The following is a 21,194-nucleotide window of genomic DNA, read 5'->3' as shown; positions in this document are numbered from 1 at the left end:
AGGCAGCTGCCACTATAGGTACTCCTAGCAGAGACATGGCAGGACACTGTTCGATGGTCTTGGTTCACACAAGGTAGCTGGCATGTCTTATGATTTCACATTGCAGTCATTATTGTAAGTATTCTTCACTAAGCATTTATCAAGTGACATGAAAGACTTTATCTAAATTAGCCTCTCTGATTTCCTTCTGTAGTCAGAAGACCTCAAAGCACTTGACAGCAGCAGCGGAGTTTAAATGGGAGTTTAAATGCAAAGTGAGTTGCAGCTATCACGGGACTGAACAGCAGGTGCAAGGCGAATTTTTTCTTTTCCATGGCAAGTCTGAAAGTTTGTGTGCTTGGATCCATACCTGAAGATATTTGTTTGCTAAGGAAGAAGCTTGAGAGCTTTTCCTGCTTTTTCTGTAGCTCATACTTTGAAGCTGTGATAGATGAACGACTGCTGGACTTTGTTTCCCAGGCAGACAACAGAGCAAATGAACACTGTCATCAAAAATGGATCAAGTCCTCAGAAATAAAGTTAAAACATAGATTACTGCAAATAGTTTAAAACTATTGCTGTCTTCAGTAATATTGATACTGAATATACAAGTATGAAGGGGAGAGCTATAGGCATGCCACTTACAGATACAACTGTGACTAGCAATTTTATTCTTCAGGCAGTTATACATTAATAGTGACTGCCCTCACAAGTTGCTTAAAGGAGTATCTTAGAATGGTGTCATCTTGTTCATCTTTCAAGCAATTCTATTAATCAAAGTCAAGTTCAACTTCTTGAAAAAGCTGAACAGCTCTCAAAGGCTCTGTCTTAAAATTATAGGAAGTCCTCAGACATACAGTTAGGATAGTGCAGCTGGCTGAATACCAAAATTATTCCATAACAAAACCCAAAGGCCAACCCCTCTCCCCCCCTAGCACTTCAACAGCACATTCGATTAATAAGATGTAACAAATCTGTTTTTACAGTTTCCAAAAGATTACTCAGCTTAAGGAACATACTATTTATTTATATGTTCAAAACAGAAGGAAATTGTAAGGATTTAACATTTTGGCAAAACTTAGCAAAGAGAACAGCAAGTAAAACTAGAATTCTTATGATATTTTTGTGAAATTTGCCACAAAGACCCAAGGAGAAAACACTGACAGACCTTGGCTCAAGGAATCCTAAAAACATCATTATTTGTATTGCAGAAATCCAATGTTTTTTCATCTGTCGGAGCAGATACAGCAGAGCTGGACTAGAAATTGAGCTGAAATCTATACACGAGCTGCATGACTAACACAAAACGATTCCAACACTCTTGAGAACCATTCAAGAACCAGCCACCAAAGGACAAAGGTTTATCTTTAACTTTTCTTACCGTTCCTAGCAATACCACCTGAGTTCTTCAGAAGAAATCTGCATATGCCTGATGTGGGTATTACCTTTATTTCTTTCAGACTCAGGGATATTACATCTGTAACAAGGACTCCATGAAAAGCAAAAATACTGAAAAAGCAGTATTATACTCTGAGGAAAAAGAAGACAGTAAATTTGGATTTTCTTCTCATCTAATATGAGCAAATACTGAAAGACTGAGAAGCAGAAAAAGAAACTGTGATTTACATATTCATTAAGTAATTTGTATAATCAGAAGATTTAAAAGGTGATTACTGGAACACCTGCCTGTTAACAGATGTAGAAGAATGAAGGCCAAAGAACACAGTTTTTATAAAGATGTTGATAGATAAACAGTTGGCAGATCTACAGATACCTGCTGTGGCAGCATTAGTCTTTTTGGCTCAGGCCACTCTTGTGGATAAGGTAAATCTTCTGGAACTCATGAATCCATGCACATACTGACTTTCCTGTTGCAAAGCCTGACAGTTGTTTGTTAAGAATTTGATTGCTTTTAAATGTCAACATTCCAGCTAAATAAGATTTTATCCAGTAGGGAAGTTCTATGCACTAAGGTCAAGCATAAATTTGATGTAAAGCAGGATGAAGGTAGTTCATTGCACTTGACAGAGCAGGTACTAGAAAAAAAAATCTTACAATCTCTTTCTACTGAAAGAAAAACAGCACAGTAGATGTCTGTTTAGATAGGTGGAGGTACAGCACTGTGCACAAATCTCAATCAAGAATGAGGATTCTATCTTAATTTGGCTAAATTTGTTAATTTCTATTTCAGTCCCACTCAGTGACATTGGAGACCTCAGTAAGCCATTTGCATACACACACAGTGAGAATCATTTCACTTAATTGTAGATAATGAAGTGTTAGATATCCAGGTCTAAGCTGGTCACTGTATGCTACTTGTAGTCTGTAGCTGAAACATTTTCCAGGGATTCCTGTTAGAGCTCAGTCTAAAACAGACTCAGATATAGCATTATGAGCTGTGCTGGTTTCGGCTGGGATAGTTAATTTTTTCACAGTAGCTACTATGGGGCTGTGTTTTGGATTTGTGCTGAAAACAGTGTTGTTGTAGCCATTGCTGAGCAGTGCTTACACTGAGCCAAGGCCTCCTCTGCTCTCAGCCCACCCCACCAGCAAGGAGGCTGGGGGTGCACAAGAGGCTGGGAGAGAACACAGCTGGGACAGCTGACTCTGACTGACCAAATGGATACCCCAGACCATATGATGTCATGCTCAGCAATAAAACTGGGAGGAAGGTTGGGCAGGGGGCCGCTGCTCCAGGACTGGCTAGGCAGTGGTTGGGTGGTGGCAGTTGTTTTCATTTGTATCACTTGACTTTCTTGGGTATTAGTTTCCTCTCTGTTATTTTTTTCCCTTTCCTTACAATTAAAACAAAATTAAACTGTTTTTATCTCAACCCCCAATTTTTTTTTCCTCACTTTTACCCTTACAATTCTTCCCCAATCCCATCAGGCGTGGGGGAGTGAGCAAGTGGCTGTGTGGTGCTTAGTTGCTGGCTCGGGTTAAATCACACCGTGAGCTTAGACACCTAATTTACAGATATCTCAGTTAAGGCAAAATAACCTTCTGCAACCAGTATTCTATTACTAGTCTTAGGAGAGCCACTGGTTTCATTAAGAAAATTAAATAAGTGGCTTACATGTCTGCATTATCTGCATCATTAGTATTAATTTATAAAAATAGCTAAATATAAACCAATCAAACTTCTGTATTAATAAAGTATATGTTTAATAGCCAGGGCATTTCCCCTTCCAGTACAGTTGTCACTGAATCCCATGAATATTCAAGTTAGGAGGGAGCTCAGGAGATAATCTGGTCCAATCCGTGGCTCAAGCAGGGCTAACTTCATAATTATGACACGATGGTTAGGGCCTTGTCAGTCAAGTTCTGCACGTCTCCAAGGATGTTCCACAGCCTTTCTGAGCAACCTGCTCCTGTTCCATTTGCAGTGTCAACTCACTGTCATAAAGAAAATTTTTTTTCTTATGTATAACAAGAATTTCTCTTGCTGCAAGAGTTGCCTCATATTCTCTTCATATGTACCCCTGAGAAAAGTCTTTTCTTAATCGTCATCCAGGTAGGTGAAGAGAGCAATAAGATCTCCCCTCTGTGCTTGCCTATGCTGGTATGCAGGATTAGTCCATTATGGGTAGAAGAGCATGTGTCTTTGTTGACTATCATGAGATTTGTTGATCCTTAAGTCCAGCTTGTCAGGATCCTGTTGAATGGGACAACCCTGCCCCTCTGTGCCAATCGCTGGTGTCATCTGCCAGTAGGCTGAGGTTGCATTTCATTCCATCGCCCAACCTTTTACTAAAAATGTTAAATAGAGTTGGCAACAGTATCTGCCCTGAGGAATGCCACTAGTAACCAGCTTTCAATCTGACTTCATAGCACCGTTATTCTCCAAGTTCGATGGTCTCACCAGTTTCCACCCACCTCTAAGTCCCTCCCATCCAGCCCATCTTTCTCCAATTTGCCTATAAGGATCCTACATAATCCTGTGTAGAAGTCTTTCTTAAGCACAGGAAAGATTACATTCTCTGTTCTCTCTTCTTCCACAACAGGGAGGGAAGGGCAGAGTTTGCCCCTGGCTAATAATGCATGATGGCTGTTCTCAATCACCATTTTGTTCTTCACGTGTCTCAAAATGAAATTAATTTCCATAACCTCTAGGAATAGGCCCTATAGTCTTCCCAGGGACTGAGGTTACGTGCTACCTCAATCTCAAAGTATATAAGATACAATTATTATTTGTTTTATAAAAACAAAGATACTGATTTTACATCCCCCCCAAGACATTTTTATACAGAATAACCTCTTTACAGCTGAAAAATCTTTAATATTACATGATTTCTATACACACTTTTATATATTTTGATTGCTTTAAATATACAGAATAACAGAAAACAAACTTTAAATTTACAAGATAATCTTTGTTAAAAAACACTACATCTTCCTTCCTTTAATTTTCATGACAAAAGCTTCCATGTGGTCCAGGATTCAAAAATTCATCCAAAATTTTCAGACATGATTCATACAGGCTTCTGAAAGGGCATAAAACAATGTGCAACAGGATTAGATATGCTAAATGCTAGATTAATCCTTGACTAGTTGATGGTCCGCATATAGCTACCACATGATTTCTTTGACCAGGTATTCCATATTAGTTTAAGTATCAAATATGCCTTTTACAAATTACTTTTGAAGTAGTTGGGTTTCTTCCTTTCAACTTTTCTATCTTTCTGCTGATGTTCTCTAGCTACAGTGTAATCTACAGCAAGCGAGTTTAAATTACTGTCAATTCAAGCACATATTCTAATATTTCATCATCTATTTAAAGAACCCACTCGTTTTCTTCACAGCAGTTATACTCTTTTTCCAAACATATTTCAAAATAGTCAAATCCTTTACTGATAATTCATGCTAAGGCCTCTTCATTCTTGTACTTTCTGCCTTTTTCCCTTGTTGTTCATAATTTTTCTCCTCACCTGTGGCAATTATTTTCCAGGCCTGAGCTTTCTATCTTTTCCTTATTAGCAGCTGCCTCCTTCACTGCATATACACCCATCTTAGTCCCTTTCTGGCTCCCTTTTGTCTCACATTGCTCCCTAAACAATCTCAAAGGTTGTTCTGAAATTTCCATTTCGTAGGCCCTTTTTATTTTCTTGTACCCCCTGACACAGTCACTCACCTAGCCTTCGTAGTTGCAGTCTCGCACAACTTCTAACACTGCTCTAAAATATACCAAAAATGGGCCCTTTGGTCTTCTGTCAAAACATTATTTCACTGTTAACCACTATGAACTTTATGCTTCACGTTACTTTTATAAAAGATTCTGTCACCTGCATTTCTCAAGCATTTTTTATCCATATTTTTATTATTATATTCCTCGACTGATGCCCCAAATAAGCAAGGTTAGTCAGTCATTAATCATGATGAGTTAGCGCATTCATCGTGGGACACCAAGACCTGAAATACAACAGGCGACTCTGCATTTTCACAGCAGTATATTGGATGTCAGGGCTCCCTGAATTCAGACTGCCATGGGTGTGTCACATGCTCCTCTTTATAGTGCTTTATCCTTTAAGTCATGATGGAACCCAACTGTAAAAATAAGCTAGTATTATAATGTACTATAAAATTAGTATAATTACTTAAGTACCATGGTTTTAGACAGAATGCTACTTTGTATTTTATTTTGTTACAATTTAAGGCTAATAAAACAATGGATCTGTAATGTTGGACCATGTACCTGCAGCACATTGACAACGAGACGTCATTCAGAGTAACTGTACGCTTCCCCAGATTGACAAATTTAAGTCAGTTTTACTAGGTACCTCTCTAGTGAACTTTTAGATAGGTGGCAGACAAACCATGCACAACATTGTATTTACAAAACAATTCAAGAATCATTATTTACAGATTCAATGAGAGTGCAGTAAAGAGTTTGGGAAGCTAGCTAAATGATAATACTAAAGAAATATCTTTCAGCACAGCCATTAGCTAAATTTAAATTCTAAATACCCATATATCAAAATGCTAATTAAAGTAAATACAAAATATTAAGTAAAAGGGATTATTCTATAGCACATTTGTTTTTATAGAGCATGGAACATTTTTCTCTAGCCTCCAAATCACTGCACTGACAGCTTTACTTGCATTGTTTTGCTACGCATAAATATTTGCATTTTATAAACTAAACTAATGCGTGTGCCATTACTCTTGAGGAAATTCTCTCAATATACAATATGTTGTCCAGAATTTTTAAGTGCACTGAACAGCATTTTTAAAATAAGACACCCACAGGGCAGTCTTAAACTGCTAACTCAGCTGAAGAGAGAAGACTAAATTACAATGAAAAGTTTTACTTCTGAATTAGTGCAACAATTACTTGTTTAAGGGCAGCACTTTAATTACTACACCAGACAGCATTTTCACTTTTGTCTTTCTTTGCTGATATGTAATAGATTACTTGAAGTCTAAATTTAAGATGCTGGCACAGAATGCCAAGTCTATTGGGAAATTAAAGAATGTCACTATTTCCTGGTATACCTGGGTATTAAATAAAATAATCCCTCAAGGAGTTATTATGAGATAATGCATTCAGAAGCAAAAAGTAATAATACTATTAAGCATGACTTAAAAAAACAGTAACATATTTTAGCACGCATCAGTGCAGCACTGGGGGTTATAAGATTGTACTCAAAGTAATGATCAGAGATCTAGCTTGCAGCATACCGGAACTAAAATTTTGGGGGTTGGTAAGCAGAGTAGGATGATAAAACAGTTCGCAAACAACAGGGCACATTTCAGACTGTATATAATCACATTTTAGTTAAACGTTAGCACACTAGTACCAGAGCACTACAAATGGAATGTCAGAAGATGCTAGAGGCCCAGCCTGGTCCAACATTCTGTCTGTCTGAGAAAGTGCAAACATGCTGTAAATGAGTCAAGAAAAACCTAGTCATTGAAGAACTTCCTCCTAATGTTTTTTCAGCACGAATTCTTTTACCCTTCAGGAGAGAGAGAAACAAACCCCAACATATCTGTGCAAATATTAATTCTCCCAAATTCTGCAAAGCTATGTGACAGCTTCTGAATTTTGTCATCATATTGCAATTCTGATTCTTGTTAAAAATACCTCCCAAGATCATGTTCATATTCCTAATCTTTTACTTTTACCTGCAACTATCTCTTGGTTTTGTATTATACAAAGGTAGCCATTCATATATCACGAAATTAAAACATTGCAGCGTCTTGTGCTCTTCATCTGCCCCAACTTCTAGGTTGATTTGTCCCTGTTCACTGGGCAGAAATGATCATATAGATTCATAAAGCAATTATCTGAAATTTATAGTTAGTAGTGCACTCAAGTGGCAGCAATTACTCATTTTAATGAGCCTATTTATTTAATCATGTTAAGAGTGGCTTTAATTTCTCAACCTTTTCTACTGTCTTGATTAAAGAAGCGCATAACTGAATCATGATACTCTGCTGCTCACCCTTCTTTTCAGATCATTATTAATATTTTTTTTAAATATTATAGTAGAACACTTGGCAACCCAATGTTAAATGATTTCATGGAAAAAATTTGGGTTTTGTTTATTTTTGATTTTCTTTCTAAACTAGGTCCCAACTAAAAGAAAATTGTTCACAGACAAGCATTAATTAAAACAACCTACCCAGGAAGGAGAGTCACTCTGAATTTTAGAGGTCCAATCATGTACTGATTTTTTTTTAAAATAAGACTTTTTCTGTTTCTTTAGCAATTCCATGTCACAAGAGCACAATGTCCGCTGTGGAAACCACTCAAAGTCTTGACAACAAAATTTCTGTTTTCTATTTACTTATGTCAGACAGGAAACAGAAGTGAAGGGTTGCACTGGTTTTGATTCCGCCTCCCCCCCCCCCCTTTTTTTTTTTAAATAAATCTCATTTTTGATGGTACATAACTGAAGTGGCTCATATATATCATAAAACTTTCTGGCCTAGTTCTTAAAATTAGTTATCTCTTTAAAGACAGTTGCATAATACCTTTCTGGCTCTGATATAATACGAAATTTAAATTAATTAATGCATATTTTGTCAGCAACAACACAGCCACTCTATCATGTTGTCCTGAATACCAGGCTTTTTTTTTTTTTCCCCCTGGAAAAGTCCAGTTTACATTCTGCACTTCTGAACCAATTCCAAATGGGTATTTACTGTACAGCCTTCTAAAAGTTCTACCACTGCCAGAACATTTGGCGTAGCTTTTGGGCTTCTTGGTACCACTCAAGTGAAGGTTTGAAGTATCATAAACGGAAAGGGATGAACTACCTTATTTTTCATACAGTAGTATGAAATCTCATAACTTTAGTATTGCCTTTAAATGCATGACACTGGTTCAGTCAAAGCACAGCCGCCGAAGGTCTATGTCTAGTCATCACAATGCCAGACAACAACACATCTCAGGCTAGTGATCCACCAGAAGAGAGTGCAGTGGAAGTGTGCTTAGGTTGGAAAGGTCATGCAAGAAACTGTTGACTAAAATGAAGTTGTGTTCATTTTGTTTTAACTTAAAATCTGTCTACTCTACAGCCATTGTTTGACTGAACGGTAAGGATCATCAATTGGAAGAATTAAAGATTGCAAGGGCCTCTGCCTGTTCCGGCCACTGTGGTGCACTAATAACTTTCTCAGTATTTTTGGATGAATGTCCATAACTACAGTCTGTTTTTCTTCATATTCTATGTTTGAGCATTTTAATGTCTATTTTGACTGTTTTCTAATTCCACGGTCAGTTCAATAACTAGGCAGAACCCAAATATCAAGAAATTTTTAGACTTCAACAAGTTTGAAACACTTAAGGCTAAAGCATGCATCATGATTGTCTATCTTGGGCAGGTCTGAAAAAAATGATTGCAAATGCAACGTAGCCAATCACTTTCAAGAAGCTTATCCCAAAAATCTAATAGTCAACCAGATATAACACCAAAATCTCAAAAAAGAGCAAAATGAAATCACTGTGGAAAGGTCTTAAAGTTACATTCAGTTAAATTTTTACTATCTACATAGGTATGGTTTCATATGCCTAATACCAAAATATGGGAGAAAAGTTTCCCAGTAATAAGAAATAGTAAATATAAAACTTGCTTTGTTCTGCACTTTCTGTTAACAGAACTGAATTTCAGAACTGAATCCTGCAATATACAGGATCAAGACATAACACATTCAAATTAAATGGAAAAAAAAAATCTAAATTTGTAAAGATTGCAATCACAGCAAATCTATGAGCAGGAAATTTAATACTGTGCTGGGCTCAATGCCTCACAAATTTTTTTTACCCACTATTTTAAAACTTGCAATCATTCCGAATGCTCTAACTGTATGATAAGTACAAACCACAGCTAATTATTGCAGAGAGGATACAGGAGAGGTTAGTGTTCATTTCCCACAGCACATTTACCTTTCAGTGCTGCTGGATTCTTCTGTAGCAGCATCCTTGCATGTTATCAGTTTCCTTTGAACGGCAGGTGCAATATCCTTTAGAAGTGAAGTCTTGTGCTTACCTATTTGAAATAAGATTATGTTGAAAAGTTGGACAAAAATAATGATTTGGCAAAAAAACCCTGCACATTTTCATGGAATATTTTTAACATAAAAGATTGTTTAATGAAAGATTAGATATTAAATTATATTTTCACTGTCCTGGACTAATTACTGTGTATTTCAGCAGATCAGAATATAGAGCTGGACCCTATGAGTTAGCAGACAGTCGTATTTTTAAACTCACTACACAAAGATTGAAAGTCCAAAGCTTAACAACATAATTTATAAAGTGACATAAGCCTAAATCCTGTAGAAAAATGGATGAGGAAAAGTGCTCGTTGAATTGTATAAGAACTCAGCTTTCAAAATGTAGCACATAAAAAAAAGAAAGGAAAAAAAAAAGGACCAAAATGGTTTGACTGACCTTTAATTATAATCACAATGCAGACAGTAGCTGTTAGACTAAAAATCCCCTCAATTTCTTCAGAGAGAATGCATTCCATTAATTCATTTAAAAATGCCCTAGGGAAAACATAAAGGAAAAATACTTTATAAATAATGGTTTTTTTCAAAAATACAACTGAACACAACAAGTTCATGATTACACTACCCTGCCACCATAGCTTCAAAGATACCATGCAGGATGAAGCAGTGGTTACTGGGTAACTGAAGACTACATGTTGCTTCTGGAACTGAGAATATCTGACTTAACAGAATGGTAAATTGCTTGGAAAGAAAATGAAAAAGTTTGTACACAGAATAAGTAGCTGCTAAGAGAAATTAAGAGCTCATGGACTATTTTGGGAAAGTCAATTTGTGAAGAAACTACTGGTTCTACTGGAATTTAACTCATGTAATTTGTACAGAAATTTCTAACTTCAGTGCCTACTGAAGTTCAAAAAAAATACATTATATGACTCCAATGGATTGCAAGTAACTACTCATACCCTTAAAACTGTTACTACTTGTAGCCTGATTAGCAACTGGAGTTTAATTAACCCTTTAGTCTAAAATACATATCTCTCAAAAATTAAAGTATATGGGTTCCCAATCACAAAACAGTGAAGAACTCTTGTAACTAAATATAGACCCCAAACACTTCCAAACTACATTTTAGATATTGAAAGTATGGACGGACTAACAGAATCTAAACAACTGTTCATTGTAAAGTCTGAGATAAATACTAACTCTGTATGTATCTGAAGAGACTCACTTTTAGCAAGGAATGATAGTATTACCAGCAAACTTTAGAGGTGTTTTGGGGCATATATTAAGAAAAATGAAAGAGGGGAGCCAAGAAAGAGGTCTATAGCAATCAAACTAAACTGCAATACGGAATAAGGCAATACTACAGAATGAAACCACTAATTGGTCATTATAGTGTTTATGGTAAAAATAACAAACTTAACTCAGAAGCAATTCTCAAAAACAGAGGAAAAATAAAAGAACATGAGGGATAAAGCAGGAGATGGACAAGATCTGTAATCCTCATATTCCTCAGAGCACAAAACTAAATGCTCTGTGAAGAACTAAAGGGGAAACTGAGCAGTAGATGTTACAATAACTTTCCCTAAAATATTTCAAAAATACCTTTGGTAATATTACTATATGTCACCAAAATTGAACACCATAAATACCCAGTTCTGACTTTAATTGTCCTTCAGGCTTTTATTGTGCTAAAATATGAAAATGAAGTATGCAGTTAAGAAAAGAACCAACCTCCACTAGCGATTCACTAAATAAGGTTTGTAGAAGCTCAAATATTGCTTCAAAGACCTGAGAAAGATGAAACTTCTTTAAGTTCTGAAATAAGTGTTACGAAGTTGCTCATGCATCGCGTAAGTTTTATTATATCATTGTGTACTAATCTGACCCAGTATCGATTCCAGTTCATATTGCTCTTAAATGGCTAATTGATAGTATTCTGATCAGAGTTTTGACTTTATTGTTATGACTGTTTAGGTCAGTAAGCACACTCTTTAGTTCCATGAAGGTACACTGTAATTTTATACATATTAGTCCATTGATCATTCAAAATAACTCTGGTGTGTATAGTCACGTAAATAGAAATTTAATATGAACAAACTAAGCAAAGGAAGATAATGAAATTCACTTGTAATAACTCTAGAAGATATCCAGGGTACCCAATAAATAAAGCAAATAAAAAAACCCCCGTTTAAGCCTTAAAAAAATAAATGGCGTAACGCTACTTTTGGGGCTTTTAGGACTCAGATACTTCAAAACTATTTTGAATTTTGTGATTTTAATACAGCTGTAATACATTTGTCACCTCATTGCAGGCATTCAATTAAAGGATTAATGCTATTTCTGGTAAATATTTTATTTCATCTAAATGCCTCTCTAATGATGGGGCTAATGTTTATAAGTATCTTATGAAAGAAGCAAGCCAAGATGTATGATTAAAGAACTGATTTAGAGGAACAGTTTTGTAAATAAGAAGCACTCTTAGAAGCAGTTAAAAAATTGAACCAACCGCCCCAATCAATACCTACAAGTAGTGTACCAAGATAAAAGGGATTATGAAGTAGTAACCATCTAGTTCCTAGAAATTTATTTAAATTTAGAAATTAAAACTTTATTGACAATATATAAGCTGTTATACAGTAGTAACAACCTTGGACAAATTAATGTAGAAACATTTACCTGACAACATTAACTGACTTCATAATTATAGTCATTAAACTGCTTGAAAGAGGAGGAAGGTCTGAAATAGTCTTTGGTATAGTTAAGTCTTTTTCACTGGAAACCTAAAAAAGAAGAAAGTCAATAACTGTTGCAGATCAAGAAATATATGTATGCAGTAAACATCAAAGTAAATCTGTATTTCAATAACTACACTAAGACCTATCCATAAATAATTAGAAGAAACATTCATGTGTATTCTTTGAATAGGCTTAATCCAATTGTGTTGTGTCCAAATAAACAAATTAGAAAGGCTAAAACTAAAACAAATAAACAGTATTTGTATGAAGGTAAATAATCTCCACAGTAGTTCTGAATAAAAGTTTCATTTAACTACATTGTTGGCCACTATTTAGAAAGGCACAGCCTACTAAACACAAATGAGTATCCTTTGTGTCTCCAAGATTAAGTGTGCATCATTTCTAAAAGTAACTTAGGCGACAGTGATTTCCTGATTCCCTGTGTCAGCTCTTTTTCGTATCAAGTTCTGAATAGTATGGCAAGTATTTAGATAGAACGGAATTTTGATTTACTAGTACAGTACCTGGGGACACGGAAAACCCCAGCTCAGATGACTTACTGCAATGAACATTGGTAATCTATGAATATGAATCTGCAGTATCATTCAAGACCATAACCTGTTACTCTGTAGCACCTGTAAAGAGCATGCTCTCATCCCACAGCCCCTCAGCTGATATATTAATATTGGCAGGTAAATCTCTGGTATTATTTCAGTTCCTTCTGTAACGCAGAATCTTAGAAGCAGCTCTGTAGTATTTGGTACTTTCTGGCAACCACTTATTGCTCGACTTATGTAGCAACAATGGTAAGAGTACAGCCCCTTCTAAAGAACCTCTGCTCTTCCTTGTCAGTTCTCAAAGCTTCCAGTCTTACTATAGCCATATTTGTTCCTAACACTACAATACATTAGGAACATGCATTGGGAATGTGTAGCACATACAATAACCTCTGTCTATATATTCTTTTCAGTATTAGAGCTTCTTTCTTCACTTTCCAAAGAAATTCAGATCAGATATTTGGAAGTCCTCTAGACAAAAACAGAGGAACCAAAAAACAAATGTGGTATGAGAAATGGAGCTGTATTGAAGCAGAGAATGCATAAGTGATCAGTGCCATGCAAGACATCAGCCTGCTTTGGAACAGGATTACAGAACCTTATGGGACAAGTTCCAAGAGTAGGGAACTGGAATCTTTCTGAGATCAGTGGTTCACTTCTTAAGTTCCCTAATGCTGGGTGAGCCGAAGTGAGGTGGGTTTAGAACAACCTCTCTTCCTCCTCCTTTCCCTGAGCTTTTATAGCTGAGCACAACACCGTATGGTATGGAATATGCCTTTGATCAGTTTGGGTCAATGGTCTCGGCTGCGTTCCCTCTCAACATCTTGCCCATCTGCAGCCTGCTTACTTTTTTTGGGGCAGGGGGTGAAGGGAAGTCAGAATTGACACTCTTCGACCACTGTTCAGCAGCAGCCAAAACTAAGTGGCATGGCCTCAACTGTGTTTTAGCCACGAACTTAAACCACAGCACTACAGGGACCACTGTGAAGAAAGTTAACTCCTTCCCAGACAGTCCCAGTACAAATACACATACAGAGAACATATCAAAAACCATGTCGTTAATCTCCACCACTGCCTAATTTCTAAATTTTTCTATCAGAGGCAGACAGTGAACCAGGTATCACGATAACTCTGTTCTTACACAGCTGTATCCCTAAACCTGAGAGATGCACCGTAATGTGAAATTATGGCAAATAAAATTTCCTGTTTGTGCCATGCCAACACACAGAAAATCTTGATCTGCAGTACAAAGGCTACATTTTCTGAACATAGCTCTATTGTTCCAACAAAACATTTAAAAGGCAGCAGGTGTAATAAAAAAAAAAAAGTCAGCATTAACTTTACCTTCTGTAGCACATAGTTTATCTCTGCTACTATGGCAGCCAGGATAGTAGAGAGTACACCTTGGTGAACTGCTGGGCAAGGTGAATGCCAGCACTGGACTGCATGTATGAATTCTCCAAGAGGCATTTGAATAGAGTGAATCAACTAAAACCAAAGAAAAACAGATCTTTTTTTTCAGGTTGCTTGAGTAAAATTGACACATTTCAGCAAGCTTCTCTGTGAAAAAGGGCAGATCACACCTTGAAAGCTATTGCGGTATTCTAGTCACCTGGGATCACAGAGAGGATCAGCGACATGTTTGGGAAGTCTACTCATAAACTGGAGAGAACTAAACAAAACAATGCTTGTATCAAAAGAGAACTGAAATCTTTTTCAGAAGTTCTGAAAAGCAGACCACCAAATTTTCCAGTGATCCACCCCTCTCACTACTGCCTAGCCTCTGCTATAAAATACAAGAAGATAACTGTTCTGTGAAGATAGAAGGTTTTGAAGAACTTCAGGTCATCATACATAATTTGAAGTTGATATAATTCAGGCTGCAAGAAATTAATAAAATAACAACAATTTCTCCTTCCTCCCAATATCATAATATATATAATTGAATTCTTTGCTCTGGATTGAGAAAGTTCATTTAATTGCAGTTAAGTTTAATAACCTGTAAGTACTAGGGTAGTTGAGGATCATCGGTAACAGAACGCATTGTTCTCCAATTTACTAGTTTTTCTGTCATGATGAGATCAACAATGGATAAAAAAACACATTGGTAATGAGGAAATTTAGAAAACTTAACTGAAAATTTGATCAGATGTTGACTCAAATAATAACCTCAACGTGTCTAACACATTTACATTAAAAATATGGATTCATCTACACACTAGGTAGCAATTTCAAGTGTAATGTGATACCTGAATGCCTTCTTCCTGCTGTTTCTTGAGTCTACGTGCCACACATTCTAAAACTTTCTGGAAGACTGTCTGTACAGCATGGAAAAGATTTGCCATTTCATCTGTCTCAGTATTCTGAGTCAAAGAAGCTTCAATAATTTCTTTCAGAGCATACAGTAACACTGGAGCACAAAAGCCACCTCTCTCTAGAGAAAGAGATAAATACCATGATATAGAAATTGTAATGAGATGTTCTTCAGGTACAAGCTTAGAATGAAACTCAGTTATCTACCATTAAGTACCTATAGTTTACAAGTGTAGATGATATATTTAGTTTCTGAGCATCCTCAGCTGAAATTTTCATACAGTTCAATCAATATTTTAAGTATAAATCCAGTGTTCCTTCCAAATCCTTGAAGTATAGGGATTAAACTTGTAGATTTCTTCAGGAATTGAGTTCTAATTCTGTCTGTACTGTACACATAACTTTCCAAATGGGAGCCAAATTTAAACAGTGCTACAATGTTGCCTCGTAAGGCATACAGATGTATAGAGAGATATATCTCTCTCTCGATATATATACACATCACTTTATATATATATAAAAACCCATGAATTATATAGTAATAACTGGAATCTAAGACAAAGAAAGAAACATTAGTTATCAGCAGTTTCGGGTTAGTTCTCTGCTCATTTTCAGTTTTCTGAAAAGCTTCCATGACTTTTGACCGTAGTAGTAGCTAGCATAAGCAGTAAGCACCATTTTTGGAGACACAGATTCCAAAATGCTAAAAGCAACAGTTCTGCTAATATAAGAAAAGTCAGCTAAGTATATATGAAGATGTTGATGTTAGTACAAAATATTGTACCTGTTTGTATAACTGAAAGAGCCATATCTAAAAGGTGTACTTGAAACGTGAGATTTCCAAGGCCAACCATTATGACATCTTTACATACTGTCAGGTAGGCCTAGAAGAGAGATGCAAAAGTATATGAGAAACAAAATTTATATAAAGTAACTGTTCAGTAAAACCTAAAAATAATAAAACCACAAAATCTTAGCCAAGTTGCATTGAAAGCTGGTGCATCTACCTGGAGTTACTCAGTTCGCAACCTTTGAAAAGCAGGAGTTCTAAACAATTCTCCAAATGCTTCCATTGCCCTTTCCTTCAGTAAACAGTTTCTCAAAAGGCAGTAAATCTTCTACCTTTTTTATTCAGGCTCAGATCAGAGGCATTGATACCTAATGGTTACCAAGGCAAAATATGACATCTCTACCTTGAATAGCAAAATTAAAAAAAGCATACCAAAAGAGCTTTTCCCTAGAGTTACACATGTTACATACTAAACAGATTATAATACTAATGTATAGGCAGAGTAGAGAATTTTTAACCTGTATACATGAGCTGGGTTGTTGAAGGACACTGACTGCGACTAAAGTTAGTCCAAATTTTTCCCTTGACCAAAATCTGAAAGTACCCATAGCTCAATGCTAAAATCCACCTTGGGTTAAGTGGTATGTCATGGGAATGTAACAGAAGACAACTCAAAACCAGCTAGCCCCGCCCCCCCAATTATATAATCAATTGCTTTCTGCGAAGGGCAAATGATAAGGGGTAAGGGACACTGTCAGTGATGACACGGGGGTTTGTGTCAGAGGGCCTACCAGCCCCCATCAGCAAATCAGTGGCCTAAAGACAACAGCCCCTCAATGAATCCCTGCCCATAACAGCAAGTGCAAAATTGAGTAACAGACCAAGCAGAGAAGGAAGGGTGAAATGGAAAAGAATGGGATATGTGGTGGGAAAGTGATGGAGAAATGTAAGTGGAAAAAGAAGAGACATCCCAGTCCCCTCTCATATACAAGAAAACTAAAGAAGCTACTGGTAATTACTGTATATTATGTGGATATTTTGAGATAAACTATGGCTACTTTTAATGCCAGCAGTTACCAAATCTACTCTCCGAACAATTAAAAAGCACAATCAATATCTCATTCCAATAAAAAACAGTATACAACGTGAGAAGCAAATAGGAGTCTCTTAACAAGCATGTGGCTTATTACAGGAGATGCAAGAGGTGTGGATTCTCTTCTTGACTTCCAGACAAGTCACATCAGTCTAACACCTCATTTTCTTCTCTGGAAATAATGATGCAAATGGACTTTAAGATCTACTAGTATAGATCATTGTGTTTCATTATTGGCTAGTCAAGTAATGCGTCAGATGGGTTTACAGGTGACAACTGCCTATCTTATTGCTTATCAATAAAGTTTCATTTTAATTTTGTACTCAAACCTAGGAAATTGATCACAAACATTCTGGTAATGCTGGTAAAGATTCCCTATTTTCTGTCTTGTCTTTCTATAAGGTTGAGTTCTGTGCCTCCAAACTTCTGAAAAATAGCCACAATAGAGTTATGACATGCATACCAAATTTTTCATTCAGAGAGAAGACAATAGCATATAAAACACACAAGAAACCTGTACTATGAACAACTACAACACTTGTTTGAGTATCTCTTTATACCTTTTTGAAAAAAGCCATTTGGCTGCAGCAGCAGGATTTCGTACAAGACTAACCTCCTCATTAATAAATTCCCAGGTAACTCACACTCCCTCCCTCTCTGCTGAGTTCCAAAGAGATGTGCTATGGAACTCAGCACTAGAATGAAGCATACTGAAGTCCTCAGGGTATAATTTTACCTATTTCTCTTGAGAAAGCAGGAAGGAAAGAAAGGAAGGAAGGAAGCAAGCATGCAAACATGATTAGATCTAAATCCTCTCTCATAATTACACCACCTTCCTGGTCCTCTAAGTCATCCTCTGTTGTGCTATTCAACACAATGTATGCAGCCGCAGTGATTCTAATGTCATTTCCAGGACCTTCTATGCTATAGAAGAAGAGGCTATTACGTGCTAGCATACCCTTGATTTCAGCAACTAATTTTTTTCTCCTTTTCAGAACTAAGATTCAGTGACACTCTTAACTTTATGTTAATGCACTTTTTATAAAATAGCATAACCATTACCATTATTTAATATGAGGGGTGAGAGACTGAGGACAAGAATTACTTGTTAGAAACCTAAAATTTGGGACACTCAGGTTATACTGCCTGTGCTAGAAATTTCTTGAGTGGGCATTTTCATAAGTGTGAAGCATAAAACATGTTCCATCCACACTTCAACAGATACAAGAATATATATTATGCACTGTTAGGTGACAAAAGTCTAGATAAGAACAAGGTATTGTTGACTCCAACTACTTGATTTAATTGCTAGGGTGTGCGCAATTATATTTATATTTTTTATATTTATAAAATACAAAGGTTATAACTAAACTCAAAGCAATTTAAAAAGTGTGAGATTTTAAGCAATCAAAGGAATAGCAAAAGCACAAACCTGTAACCTCAGAACAATCAGGACTGTGTTTCACTAGTTCATTCACTTGCTGGGCTGCAAAAACTCCAGTGCACTATGTTTGTCAGTACACAATTGCTATATATACAGCTTTTCAGATTGGCAGTAGTTTAATTTATGTTATAAGAGACTTCTAACCTGGATAATTAATTCAGAAACATTACTGTGTTTAGAAATGCCATCCTCTTGATCACTTGCTAGTATAAAAGGTACAACTTGACTTTCTATCCAAGCACCTGTCTCCTTCAGAAGTGACAGGTAATCTTTTCCTTCTTCAGAAAACTGGAAAAAAAAGAATTAGAAGAAGTTTACCTATTGTCCTTCCAATTCCTTTGGAATTTCCTTATACTGTCAGCTGTAGCTCCAGCTTATACTGAAAAGGTATGACCATACCTTGTTCTGAAGATGAATACTCAACCTGCAAAAGAGGCTGAAGGCTCTTAGGCCAGTTGCTTGATTGCAGATGCCAGAACCTGCATCAGTTGCTTTCAGCATTGAGCCAAGAACCTCCTGAAATATCAAGATTAACATTTATATTTTCCAGAAAATCCTTTCAAATGTTTCTTTTCTCAACAGCTTTAAAAAAAGGGTTTAAAAAAAACCAAAACACCACCACCAAAGACCCACTCCAAAACCCCAAACAAAAAAACAACAGGCATACTTTCAATTACTTTCACTTTGCAATGACATAACTGATCTTCATCTATTCCTTACACCTACATTTCACAAGTCAGGTTCCTTAAAAATGCTCAATACTGGGTCACAAAACTTTTGAGACACCTAAAAATGACAAGCTCGTTAAAATCTGCCATGTATGAACAATTCTGAACTAATGTATTTCTAGCTTAGAATATTTGTTTGAAGTACAAATCAAAAGGAAAACCTTTTTATAGAGGAAGAGAAGGGATCATGAATCCTATTTATTTATTCTTGCAGGCCTTTAATTTGACTCAGACAATATATGATGTTAAGCACTCTTTCATAAGCACTGTTTATCGTAAGGAGAATGCTACCTTTGCAGCACTGAGAGTTTTCAAAAGCTTCTTCAGTTTCTTTTCAGGAACAGAGAGCAGGCAACCACGATTAACAGGATGAATCAATAAATATTCAATGTAATCAATTGCTAATTCTGGCTTCGATTCATGTGTTACATGGATACGTACTCGTCGTTCAGATGTTTTAATGCTCTAGATAAGAAAGCATAAAACCAGTACAATACTGTTAGCAACTTACAACTAATTCCAAAGCAGAATAATATGGCATTAAAGAGTCTTTTTCTATTAACAACAACAACAAAAGCCTTTATGTAATCTAGCAATTCCTAATTCTTTGACGTATGCATATGCACACCTTTCTTGGGGTTAGTGTGTCAGACAACCAATCCCAGGCTAATTCCATAACATGTCCCACTTGACCCCAGCGACACATGCAGTCTATCAGGGTAGAATATTTGCTTTGGTCAGCTCCACTGTCAATATTTCGTAGTCTGGAGATCACACCACAGCTTAAAATAAAACAACAACAACAACAAAAAGAGATATATTAGCTTTACAACTATAGGTGCAGACAGAATTAAAAAAATATCAACCAGTATAATACCAAAAAAGATTCACTAATGGCTCAAAGGCATATTTCAATATTTCAAAATCACAGATTTTACTAACTCATCGAATTTGTTTATTGGATTAATTTATCCAAATTGACACTTAATAGGTCAAGTTGTAAAAAATGAAGAAATAGAGTCAACAAGAGATTTCTCGTCATTCATAGTTTGGATTTAAAAATAGTACCTGAATGTAGGAATAGAAGCAGGGGGCATAAAGGATGCCAGAATAACCAATGGAGTCACACAACGCTCATCCTAGGATTAAAAAAGTACATTACAAATTGTACATGTACACAATGAACACAAAACACATAACACATGAACACAAAACTAAAGACAGTTCTGGAAAAGTATGATTAAGTAATCTCAAATTAAGGATTTCCCTTTTTTCACTAGAAATGGAGCTGAAAAAAGCTCATAACAACATGTGGCTTGCAATCTGAAACTTAATTCTTATTCTCAGAGATCAATTATCATTCAGCTTTCTGACAAACTGGCAGACAAACTACCATGAATAATTATGGCCCCATTAGTTTAATCACCATTGCAAAAGAAATAACAGCTCTAGCTTACACTTTTTCTTTTTAGAAAGAGGCTAATATTTAATTGCACAATCATGACATCATCTAAGTGTAACTCTCAAATAACTAACGCCTTAAATGAAAATTCATTCACACCAGGAATTTATAAAAAAAGACTCCAAAGGGTGCTTATATAACAATAGTAATATAAAATGCACTACAAGTCATTACAAAACATCATATATCAATACAAGGTCTAGACAATGACATCATCCCACTTGGATTATACAGAAACCAATCTCCAATCTATGCCAAAGACTCTTCAAAAATAGCATATCTGTATGTCCAAGCTTCATGAATATAATCAAATGAAATTATTACCTACTTAGATATTCAAAGAGTTAAAACATTTTAAAGATGACTTTTAAAAGAACATTTAAAAATATATTTGTGGCTTTTCTGGAAAGAGACATGCTGCTTCAATCTGTAGCCTTTTAAAAAAGCCTCTGATGACAGGTCTTTTTAGATCCAAGCTGCTTACTCACTGTAAGAATATCGAAGTCAAAGAGGTTGCTTGCTAAAGCTGGGTATCTTGTCTGCCCACCAGAACCTTTCAGGAGGGATGTTACATCCTCTACCAAAAAAAATTTGGAATGTCTTTGACAACTTCCAAACGCTTCCATGGTAG

The 21,194-nt window shown here is 36.1% G+C and overlaps 1 protein-coding gene across 1 annotated transcript in view; it reads right to left on the bottom strand.

Moving 5' to 3' along the window:
* Window positions 1-4,381: 4,381 nt before the first annotated feature.
* The window catches only part of NCAPG2 (non-SMC condensin II complex subunit G2), a gene marked incomplete at both ends in the record, with an annotated part of 47,979 nt that continues 31,166 nt past the window's right edge, over window positions 4,382-21,194 (bottom strand). Inside the window, 12 exons of the mRNA XM_081996524.1 lie at window positions 4,382-4,463; window positions 9,371-9,473; window positions 9,878-9,975; window positions 12,118-12,221; window positions 14,078-14,221; window positions 14,983-15,167; window positions 15,831-15,930; window positions 18,518-18,661; window positions 18,773-18,889; window positions 19,393-19,566; window positions 19,730-19,883; window positions 20,170-20,240. Coding sequence (XP_081852650.1) covers window positions 4,382-4,463; window positions 9,371-9,473; window positions 9,878-9,975; window positions 12,118-12,221; window positions 14,078-14,221; window positions 14,983-15,167; window positions 15,831-15,930; window positions 18,518-18,661; window positions 18,773-18,889; window positions 19,393-19,566; window positions 19,730-19,883; window positions 20,170-20,240 — 1,476 coding nt within the window. The remainder of the gene's footprint in view (window positions 4,464-9,370; window positions 9,474-9,877; window positions 9,976-12,117; window positions 12,222-14,077; window positions 14,222-14,982; window positions 15,168-15,830; window positions 15,931-18,517; window positions 18,662-18,772; window positions 18,890-19,392; window positions 19,567-19,729; window positions 19,884-20,169; window positions 20,241-21,194) is intronic.

Source organism: Phaethon aethereus, assembly GCF_964289735.1.
Source record: "Phaethon aethereus genome assembly, chromosome: 2".
Classification (NCBI taxonomy): domain Eukaryota; kingdom Metazoa; phylum Chordata; class Aves; order Phaethontiformes; family Phaethontidae; genus Phaethon; species Phaethon aethereus.
The sequence above is the reverse complement of the archived record's forward strand: the minus strand, read 5'-3'. Positions and strand labels throughout refer to the sequence as shown.